This window comes from Rosa rugosa, chromosome 1, assembly GCF_958449725.1.
Source record: "Rosa rugosa chromosome 1, drRosRugo1.1, whole genome shotgun sequence".
In the NCBI taxonomy this organism is placed as follows: Eukaryota; Viridiplantae; Streptophyta; class Magnoliopsida; order Rosales; family Rosaceae; genus Rosa; species Rosa rugosa.
In genome coordinates this window covers 37,919,395-37,940,875 of record NC_084820.1, presented here as the reverse complement: position 1 = coordinate 37,940,875, position 21,481 = coordinate 37,919,395, and the positions used below count along the sequence as shown (strand labels likewise).

General features: G+C 44.3%; 1 protein-coding gene across 1 annotated transcript; it reads left to right on the top strand.

Annotated features, from left to right (window-relative positions):
• The first annotated feature begins 19,988 nt into the window (after positions 1 to 19,988).
• Positions 19,989 to 20,639, top strand: LOC133727337 (secreted RxLR effector protein 161-like). Its single transcript, XM_062154930.1, has 2 exons — positions 19,989 to 20,394; positions 20,548 to 20,639. The coding sequence occupies exons 1-2, from the start codon at positions 19,989 to 19,991 to the stop codon at positions 20,637 to 20,639; spliced, it is 498 nt and encodes a 165-aa protein (XP_062010914.1).
• Positions 20,640 to 21,481: the final 842 nt, after the last annotated feature.

The following is a 21,481-nucleotide window of genomic DNA, read 5'->3' as shown; positions in this document are numbered from 1 at the left end:
GATGCCTCCACAACATAGCTTTCTACATGCTTCTAGGCTTTCTAGACTAGAAATATGTGGAAACTTGTCCCACATCGAAGAACAAGTAGAGAAAGAGCATTCCTTCATCTATAAAAGGAATGCCTCCTCCCACAACTCAAGACATTCCAACCACAACCATCCCCATTACATCTTTTGTAATCTCGTTGGGCCACAAGGCTCGACACACTAGTACAACATTCAAGTGGACGTAGTCTCCCGCTCATGCGGAGGCGAACCACTATACATCTCGTTTCAACTCTCTCTCTCTCTCTATCTCTCTCTTACTTATAGTTAATTAGGATCCCCACGGATCCAAGCATTAACATTGGCGCCGTCTGTGGGAAGCCAACACATTGGCTTCGTCACCTTCCATGAGCTAAGTCTGCTTAGCGGAGCTTGAAGAAATTTCTTCCTTCTTTGAGTTTATGTTTGAATTAATGCTTCTTGGCGGCAACTTTTGCCAAAACATAATCAACATTACTTCAGCGGTAAAACCAGTGCAGAAATTTGCATCTTAAAGGGCTAATCTCCACCGGTCAACTCCGAGGGGATGGTCAACGCTGGCAGGAGTTGATCAAAACACCAACATATCAAGGCTTGGTCAACGCCCATTGAGGCTGATCAATGGTAATCAACGTGCGGTCAACGCCAGACAAGCAAAGGTCAACGCTGCACTTAAAAAAAAAAAAAAAAAATGGAGCCTAATTTCTCTGGACACCCAGAAATCTTCTCTGGGCACCCAACAACAAGGCATGAAGATGACGATCTGCTCCGCTGCACAGCTCGCTGCAAGCTCCGATCAACTTCACCGCTGGCACCTCCGATCAACTTCACCGCCGCTCCGCCGAGCAGCTCCTCTTCCGCCAGCTTCAGCGCCGCTCTTTGGTTCGCCATCTGCAGCAGTCCGCCGAGTATCTTCTTCCGCCACCTTCAGCGCCAATCTTTGGTGCGCCATCTGCAGCAGTCCACCGGCCATCTCCCGCTAGCAAATCCCAGCGGCAAAAACTTCGGCGGCAAACTTCACCGGCAAAGCTTTCTCCGCCAAGCACCACCGCTGACCCTAGCGAGAGCTCCGCTCCGCTGGACAGGGGCTCCGCCGGCCAGGAACTCCACCACTCGAGAGCTCCGCTTCCGCTGATAAGCAACATTCCGAGCTTCCGCTAGCCAACCTCAGCGGCCCCGCCGACTAGAAAGCATAGAACCTGCAACTGTGGACACCCAACAATTCACTGTGGACACCCATTTGCAGATCAGTTTGCATCAGTCCGCCAGATGCAAACCAGCAACACCGCTAGCTCCCATCAGCGGCAAAGCAAGCACCAGCTTCTGACCATCACCGCTAGCGGCCATGACTTTCACCGCTAAGAACCATCAGCGACACTCCGCCAAGAACCCATGTTCTTCGATCAAACCTCCGCCGGCAGGGCTCCGCCAGCCACAACGCTGCTAGGAGAAACCGCTAGATAAGGCTCCGCCGCGCCGGACTCCTCTAAGTTCCAGGACCACCGCCGGCCAACTCCGCCAGCAAGTTCCGCTGAACAATAAGAGCAAGCTCCAGTGCCGCTAGCCAAAGCTCCACCGCTGGCTAAAGCTACCGCCAGCCCTCTAACCCGCCAAACCGCTAGCTCCAAGCCTAGCAGCCAACCGCTAGTGCCGACAGACCGCCAGACTGTCAGCGGCAGCTCTCGTCCGCTAGGCTCCATCAGTTGCAATGGTCGCTGGAACCAGCACCGCCAACTTCAACTGCTCCGCTACTCTACGTCAGCGGAACCTCTCTTCCGCTCAGCTCCGCTCCAACCTCCGCTAGATACTAGCAAACAACCGCTGGGAACCCCCGCTGGCCATACTAGCTCCAGTGCCGCTACCCAACCCCCGCCAACCACACCCCTCTGAGCGGCCTCCGCTAGCCACCCCCACTGAAGAATCTCCGCTGCACTACCTAAAAAAAAAAGTGAGAATGCTTCTGCTCTGGGCACCCAATACTGCTGTAGTGGACACCCTCAGTATACACCAGGTCGCATACGGGGCAATGCTTCTTCAGGCTTCAGCGGCAGTCGACAGATTATCTTGTTAAGGAGGCATACCGAACACTTCTTCGGTCAATGAAGCATTGGTCATCCATTACGGTACACTCGCTAAAGGCAATGGAGCGTCATGCTTGGACAACTCCAACATGATTTGGGTACTTACATCAATTCCAACTCCAACTCGCTCTGAATCGACATAAGATAAGTAACTATATCTTATCTTTTACGCTCGTGCAATTAGAGTTATTGCTACGTCTTCACATGCTTTTACTACTTCTAAGCATGCTTATAGAATATCACACTTGATATATCTTTAAATGCTTCCATAACGTTTTAGCATGCCTACAACATTTCATAGATTTGGCAACACTTTCTAGATCTCACATACTAGATATGGCATACTTCACATACCGATCTCAATGATCCTTCACCATATCTACAAAAATGCAAAAATGTTATTAGCAACTTTACTACAAGTACATGCTATACACATATGCCATGCTTCTATTTTAATTGCAACTCAATTAAATAAACATGGGACACTCAAACAAAATATTATTACTTGCTCTATGTGTTTATCATTTTTCATTCAACCGCCAAGCGGTAAGGCAACGCCTCATAATGACAATGACCGCTACGCGGCATTGCAGTCAAGCTTTTCTCCTTCGAGAAAACAGCAAGGGACTAGTTAACACAGCCCACGGCAGCCATTGATCCGGCAGTTAACCCCGACGCTTGGGTACCAAAGATTGGGCTCGCTACCCAACACCCTCTGCTCCGTGCAGCTCCCCTCATCAAACAATTTTCCGACCATCCGGAGGTCTATAGCCAGGAGTGGGGGACTCCTCGCAGGGCCTGGCAGGGGCCCACCCGAAAGGGCAAAAGCGTTCGCTCCAACCAATTCTAGATGGATGACGCACTCGCACTAATTATGCTTGATATACGGCACAAAGCTACACTTTGGTATCAACCCGCAAGAACACCCTCCTTGACTGGGGACTTCGGGGACTTATACATACAGCCCAGCATAATTAGCAACGACCACGCTCATGCCTCAGGGCGTCACCATCGAGCTACCCGTTAAAGCCTCATGGCAACACCGAGCTCCGGGCTCGTGCCTCAGCGGCACCGCCGAGTTTTCTCGCTCGTGCCTCAGCGGCACCGCCAGGCTTTCGCGCTTGTGCCTCAGCGGCACCGCCGAGCTCCCGCTCATGCCTTCCCGGCACCACGAGCTCACCGCTCACGCCTTCCCGGCACCACGAGCTTCCGCTCACGAGCTTACCGCTCATGCCTTCGCGGCACCCTTGAGCTTCCGCTCACGAGCTTACCGCTCATGCCTTCGCGGCACCCCGAGCTTCCGCTCATGCCTTCCCGGCAACCCTTGAGCCTCCGCTCACGAGCTTCCGCTCATGCCTTCCCGGCACTCCGAGCTTCCGCTCATGCCTTCCCGGCAACCCTTGAGCTTCTGCTCACGAGCTCACCGCTCATGCCTTCCCGGCAACCCTTGAGCTTCCGCTCACGAGCTTCCCGCTCACGCCTTCCCGGCACCCCGAGCTTCCGTTCATGCCTTCCCGGCACCCCTAGCTTCCGCTCATGCCTTCCCGGCAACCCTTGAGCTTCCGCTCACGAGCTCCCCGCTCATGCCTTCCCGGCACCCACGAGCTTCCCGCTCATGCCTTCCCGGCACCCACGAGCTTCCCGCTCATGCCTTCCCGGCACCCACGAGCTTCCCGCTCATGCCTTCCCGGCACCCCGAGCTTCCGCTCATGCCTTCCCGGCAACCCTTGAGCTCCCCGCTCATGCCTTCCCGGCACCCACGAGCTTCCCGCTCATGCCTTCCAGGCAACCCTTGAGCTTCCGCTCACGAGCTTCCCGCTCATGCCTTCCCGGCAACCCACGAGCTCCCGCTCATGCCTTCCCGGCAATCCACGAGCTTCCGCTCATGCCTTCCCGGCAACCCCGAGCTTTCTGCTCATGCCTTCCCGGCATTCCTCAAGCTTTACGCTCATGTCTACTCGACACACCACACGTTAATGGAACATTGAATTTTTCTACCATTTGTCGTTTACCGACCGCGACAAATCAATTTCTTTTCGCGTTCCATTAATACGAGCGAAAACCACACAGACACAACCGTACGCGCGGTCATCGTTCATGAGTTACAAACGCTTACCTTCGCACCGCTCATGCAACTTACATTTATCATATGCAATCCATACGCTCACACGACCATACGCGTTCTCGAGTTTTTACGTCATAATCGATCGTACTCGGCACCATTCGCATATATGCATCAACATGTATCACGCACCCCATACGTTCATATATGCCAACGCATATCAATGCAACTCACATTTGTTGCCCAATGCAACAAGCGTTCTACATATGCCTGTTTTTTGCCTTTGTTGTGCAGGTTAATGAGTCCCTTCTTGCTTACGGAGTTCGGGGACTTGTAGGGGCACCGTGCCGCCCACTTACTTATACTTGGTGACTTCATGTTTATAACTCCCCAACCAAGAAGCTCCTCTTACTTGGGGACTTCGGGGACTTGTACATACCTCCAACAATATGGAGTATTTACTACATCACCAAGCATAAGTAACACCCTCTTTGGGACATCCACAAGCCATGGTGAGGCCCAACCGAGACTTGCATCTTGTAGCCCTATGTTCAAGCTACGCGGCGGTATCCGGAAGTCGCAAATCCGCCACCGGGAAGCCACGTTCCCGCCCTTGCCAAGATGCCTCCACAACATAGCTTTCTACATGCTTCTAGGCTTTCTAGACTAGAAATATGTGGAAACTTGTCCCACATCGAAGAACAAGTAGAGAAAGAGCATTCCTTCATCTATAAAAGGAATGCCTCCTCCCACAACTCAAGACATTCCAACCACAACCATCCCCATTACATCTTTTGTAATCTCGTTGGGCCGCAAGGCTCGACACACTAGTACAACATTCAAGTGGACGTAGTCTCCCGCTCATGCGGAGGCGAACCACTATACATCTCGTGTCAACTCTCTCTCTCTCTCTCTATCTCTCTCTTACTTATAGTTAATTAGGATCCCCACGGATCCAAGCATTAACAGGTACCAATGACATGCAACAACTAAAATGAAAATAAATTTTATCACACAATTTTCCACGTGTACATAACCAAAAATATTTGTAATTATTACATAGTGACTCTCCTTTTCAGAGTAGGGAAACTGCTGGATTCTAGTTTCAACATCGACTTGTCATCCCAAAAGGATCCCTATCGAATTACTTCAGCTGGCATTCTAATTAGCAACTCGTCTTTGTACGAACCATGATATGAAGAATTTTATTTGTCAGGGTTGTGCTTGTCATCCAGTCGAGAACCTTATGTTTATATTTTGTTTTCTCTTTTTCATATTTTGTGATCAACGATTGGAACCTCAGCACGATGAACTGCCAACTCGAGTTGGCATCGAATACAGTCGTGGACCATACTACAAGGGTGTTGTTTTCCCGATTATTGTATTGTCTCGTGGGATTCCTCTAGTGGCATGGAGATCTTGTTGCACTCCCGTGGATGAAGGTGGCTTCGGATTGAAGCAGCTTGTGCTTCTTAATCGTTCTCTTTTTGTTGAAGCGTTGTTGGGAGATCTATTCTTTTTCATCAGAAGGTTGTTCGTTTATTCGGAATAGATTTTCTCAACGTCGGTCTTATGCCTCTTCCTCTATATGGCCGGGAGTTGGTCCTTTTTGGGGTGTTGTCAAAGAAAATTCTCAATGGTTGATTGGTTCAATTCAGGAGGCAAGATTTCTTTTTGGCATGAGAATTTTATGGGGAGGCCTATTATTGATTACTTTGGTGCTCATGTTGACCTGCGAGGTAATAAGGACTTGGTTTCTAATTTTATTGTTGGTCGTTCTTGGGTGTTTCCAGATCTTCTTCAAGATCATTTTCCAGCATTGTGTAATAAAATTAGGCAAGTTTCTTTTGCAACTGCGCATCAATGGCGGACAAGCTCATTTGGATGCCTTCATCAATTGGTGAGTTAACGGCAAAGCATGCTTATCAATTTTTGAGGCATCCATCTCCCTCCCAGCCTTGGTGTAAGACTTTACGGTCTAAATTTATATTGCCTAGAATGTCTCTACATGCCTGGAAAGTATTAAAAGGGAGAATAATTTGTGATGATCTTCTTCAAAGATGGGGAGTGGCTTGGGTTTCAAGATGTGAAATTTGTGGTGCATGTACTGAATCCCTACAGCATATATTCTTGCTTTGTCCTTTTACAACTGCTATATGGTCTTATTTCTCGTCTCTTTTTGAATTGGGTGTTGTTCCTCATACTCTTATGGATATATTTCACAAGGGTTTGAGTATGGGACGTAGTTCACAGCTTAAAGAGCTTTGGTTGATCACTTTCACATCGATCTTATGGTTTGTATGGCATGCTAGGAACAAGACCAGATTTGACTGCAAGTCGTTTTCTACTGCTTCAATTTGTCAACTCATTTTGGGTCATGTTAGAGCGGCTAGTCGGCCTGCAAAGGGTCCAATGAGTAATTCAGTTCAAGATCTTCGAGTGTTTTGGAGCAGAGTGTCGGTTGCGGAGAGCCCCTAGAGTAATTGAGGTTGTTTGGCATCCTCCGATCATTGGGTGGGTGAAGATTAACTCAGATGGTGCTTGGAAGCATGTAGAGGGTGTTAACGTTAGTGACCGAGGGGGTCGCTAGTTAGCTTTAGAGAGAGAGATAGAGAGAGAGAGAGAGTTGACACGAGATGTATAGTGGTTCACCTCCCGCCTTAGCGGGAGACTACTTCCACTTGAAAACTTATACTAGTGTGTTGAGCCTTGCGGCCAAAGGGGGATTACAAAGTGTGTTGTGGAGTTGGTTGTAATCGGATTGAGTTGTGGGAGGAGAGTTCCTTTTATAGGTGAAGGAAGCCATCTCCTTTACATGGTTTTCGATGTGGGACAAGTAAACAACTATTCTAGTGTAGAAAGCCTAGTTGTGAGGGCATGTTGGCAAGGCCGGAAAGGTGGCTTCCGGGTGGCGGATTTGCGACTTCCGGATACCGTAGCGTAGCTTGAACATAGGGCTACAAGATGCAAGTCTCGGTTGGGCCTCACCATGGCTTGTGGATGTCCCAAAGAGGGTGTTACTTATGCTTGGTGATGTAGCAAATAGCCTTGCTAGTGTAGGTATGAACAAGTCCCCGAAGTCCCCGAGTAAGAGTAGCTTCTTGGTTGGGGAGTTCAAATCATGGAGTCATCAAGCATAAGTAATATCCGAGAGGCGCACGGCCCCTACAAGTCCCCGAGCTCCGCAAGCAAGAAGGGACTCGCAATCCTGCATCACAAAAGACACAAAAATTCGTATATGTAGTTACATCGGCGGTGCACTAATGTATGAAGTGCATGAGATAATGGGGCGTCGCCCTACCGCATGGCGGTAGATCGTAGACCATAGATTCGTGGAGCCCGGAGGCTAGACCATATGTAAGAAAACGTAAAAAAGTGTGGTGCCCGGAGGCTAGACCACATGTATGAAGCATTGTGAACCGAGAGCGTAACTAAAGCATGTTGGATAAGTGGAGCGAGTTAGGTGTTCGAGCGGGTTGGGTGTAGGCGCTGTACGAGCGTGCGGGGCGTAGCCCAAACGAGTCGCGGCCATGCTTTGATACCCAAGCGAGTCGTAACCGTTTCGCAAGCATTTATCCGAGCATGTTTAATTGAGCTATAAGTGTCACAAGGTTCTAGGTGAATGTCACATGAAAGTGAATTTAAGCATGTATGTGTGTAGCATGTGCTTGTAGAAAAGTTGCTAATAACATGTTGTAGGCATGCTTAAGGGTTATAGAGACATGGTATCGGCGGTAGCTCAAATTGTAAGAGCGGAAAAGATAAGAGGAAAACACTTATCTGGCGGATGCGGGGTGTCGAGGACGTGCATCAACTCGTAGTGGAGGTGGAATGATTGAAGGAAAAAATGATTTTCCTTGCATACAGTAGGTATACCGCCCAGGGAATGCAGCGGAGGAGGTACCTAAAGAGTGGGAGTGCAGCGTTGACTTGGAGCTGCAACGTTGACCATGCACCCAAGCGTTGACTTGGAGTGGACTGTTGACTCGGTGCCCAGCGGCGTTTTCCATGGGAGGGCCGAAGCTAGGAGGGCGGAGCTGCAGTTGGAGGGTGCCCAGAGGTGCAGCCCAATCAGCAGTGTAGCAGTGGCGGAGCGGAGGAGTTGGGCGGAGGATAGCCGGCGAAGATGGAGCTTCTGCCGCTGGTGGTGGCCCGAAAGTCTGGCGGATGCTCAAAGTGTGGCGGAGACCAGTTCGGCGGAGAACCAGTTCGGCGGAGATGTAAGTTAGGCGGAGGAACTCCCGGCGGCGAAGCTGGGCGGAGCCCTGGAGCTGCAGGCTTGGGCGGAGCTGCAAGTTGGGTGGAGTTGCAGCTTCGAGTGTGCTGCAGCGGAGGTCCAGCTAGTTGCAGCGGAGAAGTTGGGCGGTGTACAGTGTGGCAGAAGATTTTCTGTCGAAGGTTAGCTAGCGATCCGCCTCCGGAGGATGGCCCACTGGCGGTGCCTAGCGGAGCGGAGGATTTGCAGCTGGCGGAACTGCAAGTTGGGCGGATGTGCTGGTGGAGCAGAGCTGGCTAGCGGAGGGAGCAGCAATTGGGTCCGGCGGAGCTGCAAAGTAGAGCAGAGCTGAGGCTCCGAGCTCAAGTTCAGCGGAGATGCTCGGCGGAAGAGCTCGGCGGTGACCTGGAGGTCGGCGGAGGATTCTGGCGGAGGAAGAGTTCGGCGGTGCCAAGTTCGGCGGAGACCACGAGTTCCAGGTCGAATGGTGGACGGAGCTGCAATTGGTAGTGGCTGGCGGGAAGTTTGAAAATTGGAGGGGTGCCCAGAGAAGTTTGCCGCCACTTTTTTTTTTTTTTTTTTGAAGGTTCAGCGTTGACCAACCTTGTCAGCGTTGACCAGACGTTGACCGCCTCCGCCGGGCGTTGACCGAGCATTGACTCAACGCTTACGGGTCAAAGTTCATGGTAGGTGACGAAGCCTTTGTGTGACGGCTTCCCACAGACGGCGCCAATGTTAACGTTAGTGACCGAGGGGGTCGCTAGTTAGCTTTAGAGAGAGAGATAGAGAGAGAGAAAGAGTTGACACGAGATGTATAGTGGTTCACCTCCCGCCTTAGCGGGAGACTACGTCCACTTGAAAGCTTATACTAGTGTGTTGAGCCTTGCGGCCAAAGGGGGATTACAAAGTGTGTTGTGGAGTTGGTTGTAATCGGATTGAGTTGTGGGAGGAGAGTTCCTTTTATAGGTGAAGGAATCCATCTCCTTTACATGGTTTTCGATGTGGGACAAGTAAACAACTATTCTAGTGTAGAAAGCCTAGTTGTGAGGGCATGTTGGCAAGGCCGGAAAGGTGGCTTCCCGGTGGCGGATTTGCGACTTCCGGATACCGTAGCGTAGCTTGAACATAGGGCTACAAGATGCAAGTCTCGGTTGGGCCTCACCATGGCTTGTGGATGTCCCAAAGAGGGTGTTACTTATGCTTGAAGATGTAGCAAATAGCCTTGCTAGTGTAGGTATGAACAGAGGGTATTGGAGGTTTTGGTGCGTTATTTCGTGACTTTAATGGTCATGTTTTGGGTGCTTTTTCTTCCAACATTGACATTCCTAGTTCTATATATAGTGGCGGAGGTTTTGGCAGTGATAATGACTATTGAGCTTGCTTGGGTTCGTGATTAGAAACACATTTGGTTGGAGGTTGACTCATCACTTGTGCTAGACTACCTGCGCTCTCCTTTGCTTGTACCTTGGCAACTTCATGTTCGTTGGCTTAATTGTTTAAGTTGCATCTCAAATATGACATTGCGCTCTTCTCATATTTTTCGTGAAGGGAATAAAGTTGCAGATTCATTGGCTAATCATAGTACGTCGTTAACTCAACTGGTGTGGTGGGATGTGCCTCCTTCTTTTATTTTGTGCAATTGTAACAGTGACATTTGTAGAATCGCTGTAAATTTGTATGTAATTAGGATTTTATTTAATTATGATATCCTGTAATTATGGAAAGATTGTTTCCTATTAGAGTTAGACTACTCATTTGTACTTGTATATATACCCTTATTGTGGGATGAATAGAATTATCGAATTAACTCTGAATTGAAGTATTCTTTTCTACTTGGTATCAGAGCAGGTTCAATCCTTTGAACTTGCGCTGCATCCTTTGAATCCTGAATCCTGAATCCCGAAGAACACCACAAACCGCTGCGTACCACCACCATTGAAATCAAACCATCCTGAATTTTAAACCACCATCACCCTACCTTTTTTCGAAAAAAAAAAAAAAAACTTTTTTTTCAAAAACATTCATATCCATCTTGAAACCCTTGAAAATCCAATCCTGCGAAAATCATGAATTCCTCAATGATGCAATCAGAGAAACAGGCTATGGGGCATTCGGTGACTACCAAATTTTCTGTTATGTCTCAACGCAAACAGGGTCCTCCAAGCTTCTCAGGACCTTCTCCACACCGTCCTCTAGGTAAACCAAATCCATATGCAAACAAAAGGTGCATTATCTGTGGGGAATTAGGTCATAGCAAGGAGCGGTGCTATGAAGTGATTGGTTACCCTGATTGGTGGGACTTCACCAAGAAACCGCGAAAGAATCTGGGCAAGGCCGCTGTTGCTACTAAAGAGGAAGTTTACCTGGACAATGCCTCCGCTAATGTAGCGCAGTCAGGTATGAAGGGTAAGGTTGCTTTTAATAGTACATGGATAATTGATACAGGTGCATCTGACCATATGAGCAATGACCCAAGTCTTTTGAAAAACCATAGACGTTCCCCTCAAGATGTTGTCTCTACTGCTGATGGTACTCCAACTCCGGTCACCAGATAAGGTTCTATTGCTTTATCTGATACCTTAACCCTTGAATCTGTCTTAGTTGTTCCATCACTAGCTTATAATCTCCTGTCTGTTGGTCAAGTTATTTTAGCTCTTGCATGTATTGTGACCTTCTATTCGTCTTTCTGTGTGTTTCAGGACATTCTGACTCGACGGATTCTTGGTTATGGTGTTAGAAGGGGGAAATTATACTATCTGGATCTGACAGAGACTGGAAAGAAACAGAAGCATCTTTTGGGACAAGCTAATCAGATCAACGGGGTAGAGAATTCGAAGGAAGCTGTATGGTTATGGCATCGCCGTTTAGGTCATCTATCCTTTCGTTATCTTAAGAAGCTGCAACCTCAATTGTTTTCAGTTGTTAGTGATTTGGATTTCCACTGTGACATCTGTGAACTGGCCAAGAGTCACCGTATTTCATATTCAGCAAGTCTTAATAAAAGTCCTGTTCCTTTTATGAAGATTCACTCCGATGTCTGGGGTCCTGCGAAAATTCCTTCTCTTTCTGGAGCTCGGTATTTTGTAACGTTTATTGATGATTGCACTCGCATGACATGGGTGTCATTACTGAAGAATAAGAGTGATGTATTTGGAATGTTTACCGAATTTCACAAAATGGTGGCAACTCAGTATCAACAATCCATCAGAGTGTTTCAGTCTGACAATGGTGGAGAGTTTGTGAATGGCCCTATGATTGAGTTTTGCCGGTCACATGGAATTCGTCATCATACCTCCAATTCTTAGCAGAACGGAAGAACAGGCAGTTGATGGAAGTTGTTCGTGCTTCCTTATTTGGCATGAATGTACCTCGGTCCTATTGGGGAGAAGCAGTAAAATCAGCATCATATCTTATCAACCGTACTCCTTCACGGGTGATTGAGTTTCAGAATCCTCATCAGAAGCTTTATACACTTTTGACCATCCCTTCTATGCCTAATTTGGAGCCCCGGGTGTTTGGGTGCACAACCTATGTTCATATTCCCAAGCCTCAACGCAGTAAGCTTGATCCCCGTGCCCGTAAGTGTATCTTTGTTGGTTATGCTGACTTCCAGAAGGGTTATCGATGTTATGATCCCCTTACTGGCACTATACATGTATCTCTTGATGTTGCTTTTCGTGAATCCGAGCCTTATTACTCAGGGGGAGCTTCTCAGTCTTCCCTTCAGGGGGAGAGAGGTTGTGAAGGGAATCCTCGTTCTATTTTTGATTTTGATGTCTTTGAAGACTTGGAAAATTTGGAGGATACATTTGAGGGTAGAAATTTGGAAACAGAAAATGCAGTTGCCGAACAGAGCATTGTGAATTCCAAAATAGACAATGCGACTGCCAAACGAAGTGTTGCGAATTCCGAAACAGAAAATGCGACTGTTGAACAGAGTGTTGTGAATTCCGAAACAGAAAATGTAACTGCCGAACAGAGTGTTGTGAATTCCGAGACTAAAGAGACGACTTTTTTGGATAGTTTGAATCAAAATCAAGACGTATCTGAAGCTCACACACAAGATATTCCCCCTTCTGCATCACCAACTGAAGATCCCGGTCAGAATGATCCTCCTCAGGTACCCCTAAACTTTAATGAATCTTCTGGGTTAGAAAGTGTCGAACCTAGGAAATCACAAAGGGTTACCAAGGGAATTCCTAAGAAACAATATGAACCAGCTATCAAAGCCAAAGCTAAATACCCTATAGCTAATTTTATGTCTAACCATAGGATTTCTGGGTCACATGCACTTGTTGTTGATCAATTATCTATTGTATCTATTCCTAGTAACGTGCAGGATGCATTGACCAATCCAAAATGGACAAAGGCGATGAATGAAGAATTGGAAGCTCTTCAAAAGAATGCAACATGGGAGCTAGTACCTATGCCGGTTGGAAAGAAGACTGTAGGGTGTCGTTGGGTATTTACTGTGAAGCTTAATGCAGATGGAACTATTAATAGATACAAGGCGAGGTTGGTTGCCAAAGGATATACACAACGCTATGGGATTGATTATGAGGAGACTTTTTCACCTGTGGCAAAGATTAATACTGTCCGGATTCTAATCTCACTTGCAGCAAACAAAGATTGGCCCTTGCACCAGTTTGATGTGAAGAATGCGTTTCTTAATGGGAATTTGGAGGAAGAAGTGTACATGGATGTGCCCCCAGGTGTTAAGAATTACCCAAGTGGCGTTGGCAAGGTGTGTAAATTGAAGAAGTCTTTGTATGGCCTGAAGCAGTCTCCAAGAGCTTGGTTTGGAAGTTTTTCAAAGTCCATGAAAGCCTTTGGGTACAGACAGAGCAATTCTGACCATACCTTGTTTATCAAACGCAAGAATGGTAAGATTATAGCTCTTATTGTGTATGTTGATGACATGATTGTTACAGGGGATGATTCGAAAGAGATGAATGAATTGCAAAAGTATCTGTCAAAGGAGTTTGAAATGAAGGATCTGGGACAACTGAAGTATTTTCTGGGTATTGAAGTTGCAAGGTCTAAGAAGGGGATTTTACTTTCACAAAGGAAGTATGTCCTTGATTTACTTGCTGAAACAGGAATGCTGGACTGCAGACCAATGGAGACACCCATTGAGATGAATCACAGACTTGCTATTTATCCTGATCAAGTTCTAACTGACAAAGGGAGGTATCAACGTCTTGTAGGAAGGTTGATTTATCTTTCACATACTAGACCTGATATTGCTTATGCTGTGAGTGTTGTTAGTCAATTTATGCATTGTCCTAGTGAAGATCATATGGATGCAGTCTTTCGTATTTTGAAGTACTTGAAGATGGCGCCAGGTAAAGGGTTACTGTTTCAGAAAAAAGATGAATTGGAAGTTGTTGGGTACACATATGCAGATTGGGCTGGTGATAAAACTGACAGACGTTCTACATCTGGGTACTTCACTTTTGTTGGAGGGAACCTTGTCACTTGGCGTCGCAAAAAGCAGAAAGTTGTTGCCAGATCAAGTGCAGAAGCTGAGTTCCGGGGTATGGCACACGGAGTCTGTGAAATGTTGTGGATTCGTAATGTCTTGAAAGACCTGGGTTACAAGCTTAAAAAGCCTATGGATTTGCATTGTGATAATACAGCTGCCATTGAGATTGCACATAATCCAGTTCAGCATGATAGAACAAAGCATGTGGAGGTTGACCGTCATTTTATTAAAGAAAATCTTCACAGAAAGGTTATTCGCTTTCCATTTGTAAACTCAGAGGAGCAATTAGCTGATGTTCTTACTAAAGGAGTGTCCAGGAAGGTATTTGACAGCTCAGTTGACAAGTTGGGCATGGTAGACATCTATGCACCAACTTGAGGGGGAGTGTAGAATCGCTGTAAATCTGTATGTAATTAGGATTTTATTTAATTAGGATATCCTGTAATTATGGAAAGATTGTTTCCTATTAGAGTTAGACTACTCCTTTGTACTTGTATATATACCCTCATTGTGGGATAAATAGAATTATCGAATTAACCCTGAATTGAAGTATTCTTTTCCACTATGGGTCTTCCTCAGTTTCGGTTTTGCTAGGTTTGTTTAATTTTTAGTTTGCTTCGAGAGGTTTTGATTTTGTCCCCCTCTGTAAGTATATTGGACGATCCCTATTCGACACATGACTTTCCCAAAGCCAAAAGGAAATCAGAAATTACAAAGCACTAGGAGAGTATCTCTCCTACTTGTTCGTGGCTTAAAGGAAATTAAAGATGTCTGCATGATCAGATCTTCAAGAGGAAATCAAGGAGGATCACTCTCATTGATCTTGAGTATAAGTGGTATTCATTTCATATCATGCTAGATGAATTAAATTGATATGCATGTCGATTAAATTGATTTGATATACATTTGCATTAAAGATTTTTGACATGCATGGTAGATAAATAGGAAGTGTTGATTTCAGTTTTTACATCTTTTCATATTTATCTTATTTGTTAATTAAGAAAAGATTTGATTGAGGGGGAGTTTTCCTCCCTTATAAAAGGTTTCGAAACTGAAGTTAGATGTAGAGCTTTTATGCATAAAATTGTTCCTACGTGAACAACGCGTTTTCAAATCAGTTTCTGAAAAAAAAAAAAAAAGAGAGAAAGAAAAGCTCTCTCTACTTGTTTCATGTATTCTATTGCATAATCTCTCACATTCATTCTCAAGATCAGTGATTCATTTGAGAGCAAGGAAGGTTGAAGATAGATTGTCTAGAATGTTGTATTAGGAGTTAGAATAGTTGTAAAACAAGTTAGCATTTGTTGCTAAATGAAAGTGTTTGTTATGAACAACACTACTTGTATTCTGTAAACTCTGGTGTTTCATATTGGATTGTTCCTTCGTGTTGGCTACACTAAAAGCCACGCAGTGAAGTTTCCTCAGTGGAGAGGTTTACACTGCGTCAGCAAATTTCCGTGTTGTGAATTGTATTTTCCTTGGATAAATTAGTTGAAGTAAAGCACTTTCATCAATACTTGTTCCATCTAGTATTTTCATTTGGCATCAGAGCGGGTTCTAGAACTTTCTAGTGATCCCAGGAAAGATGGAACATTCACGTGATAGGGCTGCTGGTGGATCTATAAATAGTCCTCCATGGTTCGAAGGTGGATGTGAAAAATATACTCTGTGGAAAATATACATGAAATCATATCTCTATGCTCAAGATGAACATGTGTGGAATATTGTAAAAAATGGCTGGACTATACCTATGGTAAAAGCAAAAGGAGAAAGCTCTTCCACTGCCACTCCCAAACCAAGGAAGGACTGGACTGTGGAAGAAGTTTGTGATCTGCAAGCAGATTTCAAGGCTAAGAACAGCATTTTCACAGCCCTATCTGAACGGGAAAAACTGAGGATCAGTCACTGTGATACTGCTAAGCAGGCATGGGATCTTCTACAGACTACATATGAAGGAAATAAAAAGGTACGTGCCCAGAAATTACAAGCACTGATCTTTGAGTTCGAAACTATGACTATGGGAGATGATGAAACTATTGATGATTTCCATGGTAGAATTCTTAAAATTTCTGGTCAGTGTCGTAGTCTGGGAGCACCTTTTGATGAAGATAAGATTGTCAAAAAGATTCTCAGGGCCTTGCCAGAAAAATTCCATTCAAAAGTCACTAGTATAGAAGACTCATTTGATATTGATGAGTACCCACTTGATGAGCTCATTGGCAATCTCAAAACTTATGAGATGAGGTTAAAACCTGAGAAGAAGAATAAGGGTGTAGCCTTCAAGGCAGTAAAAAGAGTTGAAGAGGAAGAAGAAACACTAGATCTTGCTCTACTGACAAAGGAATTCAAAAGATTTCTCAAAAGCAAGAACTCCTCTAGAAATCCCAATGCTTCTAGGAAAAACACCTATGGCGGAAGCAGTAGCAGCAGTGACTACAATGGCAAGAGTGGAAAAGGAAGCTTCAAGGGAACTCACTCTGGAAAACCTAAATGCTATGAGTGTGGTGGCTATGGCCATATCTCTACTGACTGTGGAAATAGGAAGCATGGAAACAACAACAACAAATCTCTTCTTTCAACTTGGAGTGATGATGAGTCTCAAGAAGTGGAAAATTTGGCTCTTGTATCGTCACTTCTACCTGATTCTGACAGTGACGAAGCATTTTCTGATGATGAAACAAATATCCGCTGCAAACAACTCTACAAAGCTTCTAATGCCACATTACTAAGAAACTTAAGCTTAGAAAAGGAAGTTGAATTTCTAAGAACAGAAAAAGAAAAAGTGGAGCACATGTTGGAGACTTCACAATCCACATGGGAACAGGAAAGAAGCAACTTTGTAACTGAGATGGCTATCTCGTCAAGTGATCAGGGCTCATCAAGTTGGAAGGCTGAAAAGGCTGAATATCTCAACAAAATCAAAATGCTGGAACTGGACGTGAGGGGACAACAAGTTCTAAATCTGGAGTTATTGGCTAAAAATGAGTCCCTACAAGATGAGCTAAAATCGACTCAAGATAAATTCACCAGATTTGAGGTAAGCTCTAGCACTATGACCAAATTACTTGGGGCAAGAAGAGCACCACATGACACCTTTGGGCTAGGATACACAGGAGAGAATTCCAAAAGTACAAAGTTTGTAAGAGCATCTGGATCACCTGTCAAAAAGGAGGAAGTCGCATATGATGATCAAGTCTCAATACTGAGAAGCATGAAGGAAGGTCAGCCAGCACACACTCCTCAGGTAAAAGTTGACCAAGAATCCTCCACTGGTCAAAACAGGTATCCTAACTCTAGAAATTTTATTCCAACTTGTCATCACTGTGGTATGATAGGCCATATCAGACCTAGGTGTAAAGAGAGATTGTTAATGTCTCAAGTTTCTCAAGAAAAAAGTACTGTTGAATCTTTACAATGTGAACTTAGAGAACAGAAGGAACTCCTTAATAAACTAACTGATATGTTCTCTCAGAAAGACTTTCAAACCAGAATAGGAAAGCCTGTCTGGACCAAGAAAATTACAAGTGTCTTCTAGCCCTTACTAAAGAAACTGATGATCCATCTTCTTTGGAAAGTGCTAGTTCAGATCAGCAAACTACTCATATAGAGGCCACTTGCCTGGTAGCTTTAACCGCCTTGGCTGACAAGCAACGAGATTTCTGGTATGTAGACAGTGGTTGTTCCAGACACATGACTGGAGACAAAGCCTGGTTTACCTCATTTGAGGATGAAAGCACGACCGGTTCAGTCACCTTTGGAGATGGACGAAAAGCAAGTATCCTAGCTCGGGGCACAGTAAACACTCTAGGTATACCAAATCTTAAAAATGTGTTGTATGTTGAAGGCTTAACTGCAAATCTAATCAGTGTCAGCCATTTGGCTGATGACTATGAAGATGTTTGGTTCAACAAACACAGGTGTTTAGTGATGAATCAGAAAAGAGAAAGTATCATGGGAGGTAAGAGATCTTTTGATAACTGCTACCATATTCAAGCTAATGAAAATTTCAACCTGCAGTCCTGTTTATCTGTAAGATCCACAGAGGAAACATTTGAGCTTTGGCACAGAAGAATGGGACACGTGAACTATCAAGATTTGCTGAAGCTCTCCTCCAAGCAATATGTTAGGGGTCTACCTAATCTAAATGGTAAAACAGACAAGATTTGTGGTGATTGTAAAATTGGAAAGCAAACCAAGGCACCTCACAAGGTGGTAAACTCAGCAACGACCACAAAGGTACTGGAACTATTACATTTGGATCTGATGGGACCTGCTCAATCTGAGAGCATTGGAGGTAAGAGCTATATACTAGTTGTTGTGGATGATTTCTCACCATATACTAAAGATAAGGCTGAAACATTTGAATCATTTAAGAATCTGAGTTAAAAATTGATAATTGAAAAGAAATCATTTGATACTAGCATAGTCAGGGTAAGATCAGGTAATGGCACAGAATTTAAAAACCCTTCCTTTGCTAACTATTTTTGTGAGCTTGGTGTGTCTCATGAGTTCTCAGCTCCAATTACGCCACAGCAAAACGGCATTGTGGAAAGGAAAAATAGGGTTATGCTGGACATGGCTCGTGTTATGCTACATGCAGCAGGATTAAGTACAAATTTTTGGGCTGAAGCTATAAGTACTGCATGCTATACAATTAATCGAGTGTTCTTGAGAGCAGGTACTGATCAGACAGCATATGACATATGGAAAGGAAAGAAGCCAAATGTAGGACATTTTCATGTTTTCGGAAGTCCCTGCTACATTCTACAAGACAGAGAGCATCTTGGGAAGTTTGATGCTAGAAGTGATGATGGTGTATTTCTGGGGTATTCCTTGAATAGTAGGGCCTACAGAGTCTATAACAAATGAACTCGTGTTGTTATGGAGTCTATTAATGTCTCTATTAATGATGAATGTATGAAACAGGAAGAAGCGTGTGCAGATACATCATCCTCTTCAATCACAACAACAACAAGCAAGGATATTCAAGCTGAGGAAGAGGGTAAAAATGATGGCATCTTTGAACCTGCCCCCACCTTGAGAAGAGGCTACAAGCAGGTACAAAAAGATCACTCTAGTCAGGACATCATTGGTAATATATCAGATGGACTGATAACAAGAAGGCAAGTTGCAGCTCAGGTAAGTCAGGATGAGGTAAGTAAAGGAAATGCTCTATTATGCTTTATCACTGAAAATCTGATAAGTATGAATGTGATATCCCATTTTGGTTTCGTGTCCTTAATTGAACCAAAAAATGTTAAGGAAGCCTTGTTAGATGATCACTGGATTAGTACTATGCAGGAAGAGTTGAATCAATTTACTAGGAATGATGTGTGGTACTTGGTACCTCGACCTAGTAACTGCAACATTATAGGAACCAAATGGATCTTCCGAAACAAAAGTGATGAAAAAAGAAATGTGATTAGAAATAAAGCTAGGTTAGTGGCTCAAGGATACTCACAAGTCGAGGGACTTGATTTTGATGAAACTTTTGCTCCTGTTGCACGATTAGAGTCTATGAGATTACTTTTGTCTGTGTCATGTCATCTCAGATTCAAACTATATCAAATGGATGTCAAAACTGCATTTCTCAATGGCGTGTTACACGAGGAAGTTTATGTGGAACAACCTCAAGGTTTTCAAGATCCACATCACTTGGACCATGTGTATAGACTGAAGAAGGCTTTGTATGGACTGAAATAGGCTCCTCGTGCTTGGTATTAAAGGCTTTCAAATTATCTTGTGAAAAAGGGGTATTCCAGGGGTTCCATTGATAAGACTTTATTTGTGAAACATGAAAACAATGATGTTATTATTGCTCAAGTGTATGTTGATGACATTGTTTTTGGTTCCACATCTAGGAATCTTGTCAGAGAATTTCAATTAATCATGGAAAGTGAATTTGAAATGAGTATGTGTGGTGAGCTAACATTTTTCCTTGGATTACAAGTCAAACAGCTTAACACAGGTTTGTTTATTTCTCAAACCAAATATGCGGAAAACCTGGTCAAGAAGTTTGGTCTTCAATCCAAGAAAATAGTCAACTATCCCATGAGCACCACCACAAAGTTGAGTGAAGATAAGGAAGGCAAATGAGTTTATTCCTCTATCTATAGAAGCATGATTAGTAGTTTGTTATACCTCATTGCCAGTCGTCTTAATATCTCCTACAGTGTGGGAGTGTGTGCTCGATTTCAAGCTCAACCCAAAGAGTCTCACTTAGAAGCTGTAAAAAGGATCATCCGATATGTTGCTGGTACAATTCACTGTGGTCTTTTCTATACCTTCGACACTAATGTAGAGATTGCAGGATATTCTGATGCTGATTGGGGAGGAAATCTGAAGGACAGAAAAAGCACATCTGGGGGATGCTTTTTCATTGGAAACAATCTGGTTGCATGGCATAGCAAGAAACAAAACTGTATCTCTCTATCTACTGCCGAAGCTGAGTATGTTGCAGCTGGGAGTTGCTGCACGCAAATGCTTTGGATGAAGAAAATGCTTCATGACTATGGCATCTCTCAAGGTAAGTTGTCCATCTTATGTGATAATACAAGTGCTATCAACATCACAAAAAATCATGTACAACACTCTAGAACAAAGCACATTGATCTTAGATATCACTTTATTCGAGAATTGGTTGAACACAATATACTTGAACTAAGTTTTGTGCCCATAGATAGTCAACTTGCTGACTTGTTCACTAAACCACTTGACACTGCTAGGTTTGAGATGTTGAGAAATGCTCTAGGGATATGTTCTAAGCAGTAAGGCACAAAGACATTTGTCCACTATTGATTGAGGAAATTGTGATCGTAGTATACTCTGACCACTGTCACTAGTGAAATGCATATATTTTCAGCTATGTATATTTTATGGCCATGCCTTATTCTGGACAAATGATTATATACTCATGATTAGTCATTGAATCACGTCACTTTACTATGTACTTCACTTATAGCTTTATGTGGTGGCATGTTTCGTGTTCCTTGTCATGGGAGAATAGGTGAAGTAGGCAAAATGCTTAATATGCTCAGATGGCTAATTCCCTCTTCTCAAAGTAATCAGGTCCTTGTTGTGGTGAACTTTCAAGGATTTGTAAGAAACGAGAATGGATATATGTATCCTATCACTCAAAGTAATCAGGCCTTGGTTGTGGTGAACTTTCCAAGGTTTGCAAGAAACGAGTTGGTAGGTGAAATGTGTACGTAAATTGTGAAAATTCAAACAACAACTCGAGACTCTCTTCTTGGAGCATCCTTGTTATGCTTAGTACCCTAAGATCGTTTGGTCTGGGAGTTACTAAGACGGGTCTTGTTACATGAGTTCTTGTTTACAAAATAAAGAAGTCTATCACTCAAATCAAATAAGTATCTGGGAATAATGTTTCCTACTCCTTCTAGGAGATCTCCTGAGCTCAGTCTATGTGTGAAGTTTTCCTCTTCACTTCTTCTCTCTTTCACTGAACATGTCTCTAAGCCCCATGTACTGCTCATGCTCACATTCTTCACCGGTTTAATAGGTCATGTCTAATAATGAGTACAAACTCTATTTGTTGATGGAATACATCGTGGTTGATACCTGGAAATATGTTCCTTTCATTAATTGATTAG

What these genes read in the sequence shown, in the direction of transcription:
- LOC133727337 (XM_062154930.1), top strand. Translation starts at nt 19,989, where the DNA reads ATGATTAGTAGTTTGTTATACCTCATTGCCAGTCGTCTTAATATCTCC. An exon ending in TGACTATGGCATCTCTCAAG is followed by an intron (nt 20,395 to 20,547) that starts GTAAGTTGTCCA and finishes TTGTGCCCATAG; the next exon opens with ATAGTCAACTTGCTGACTTG.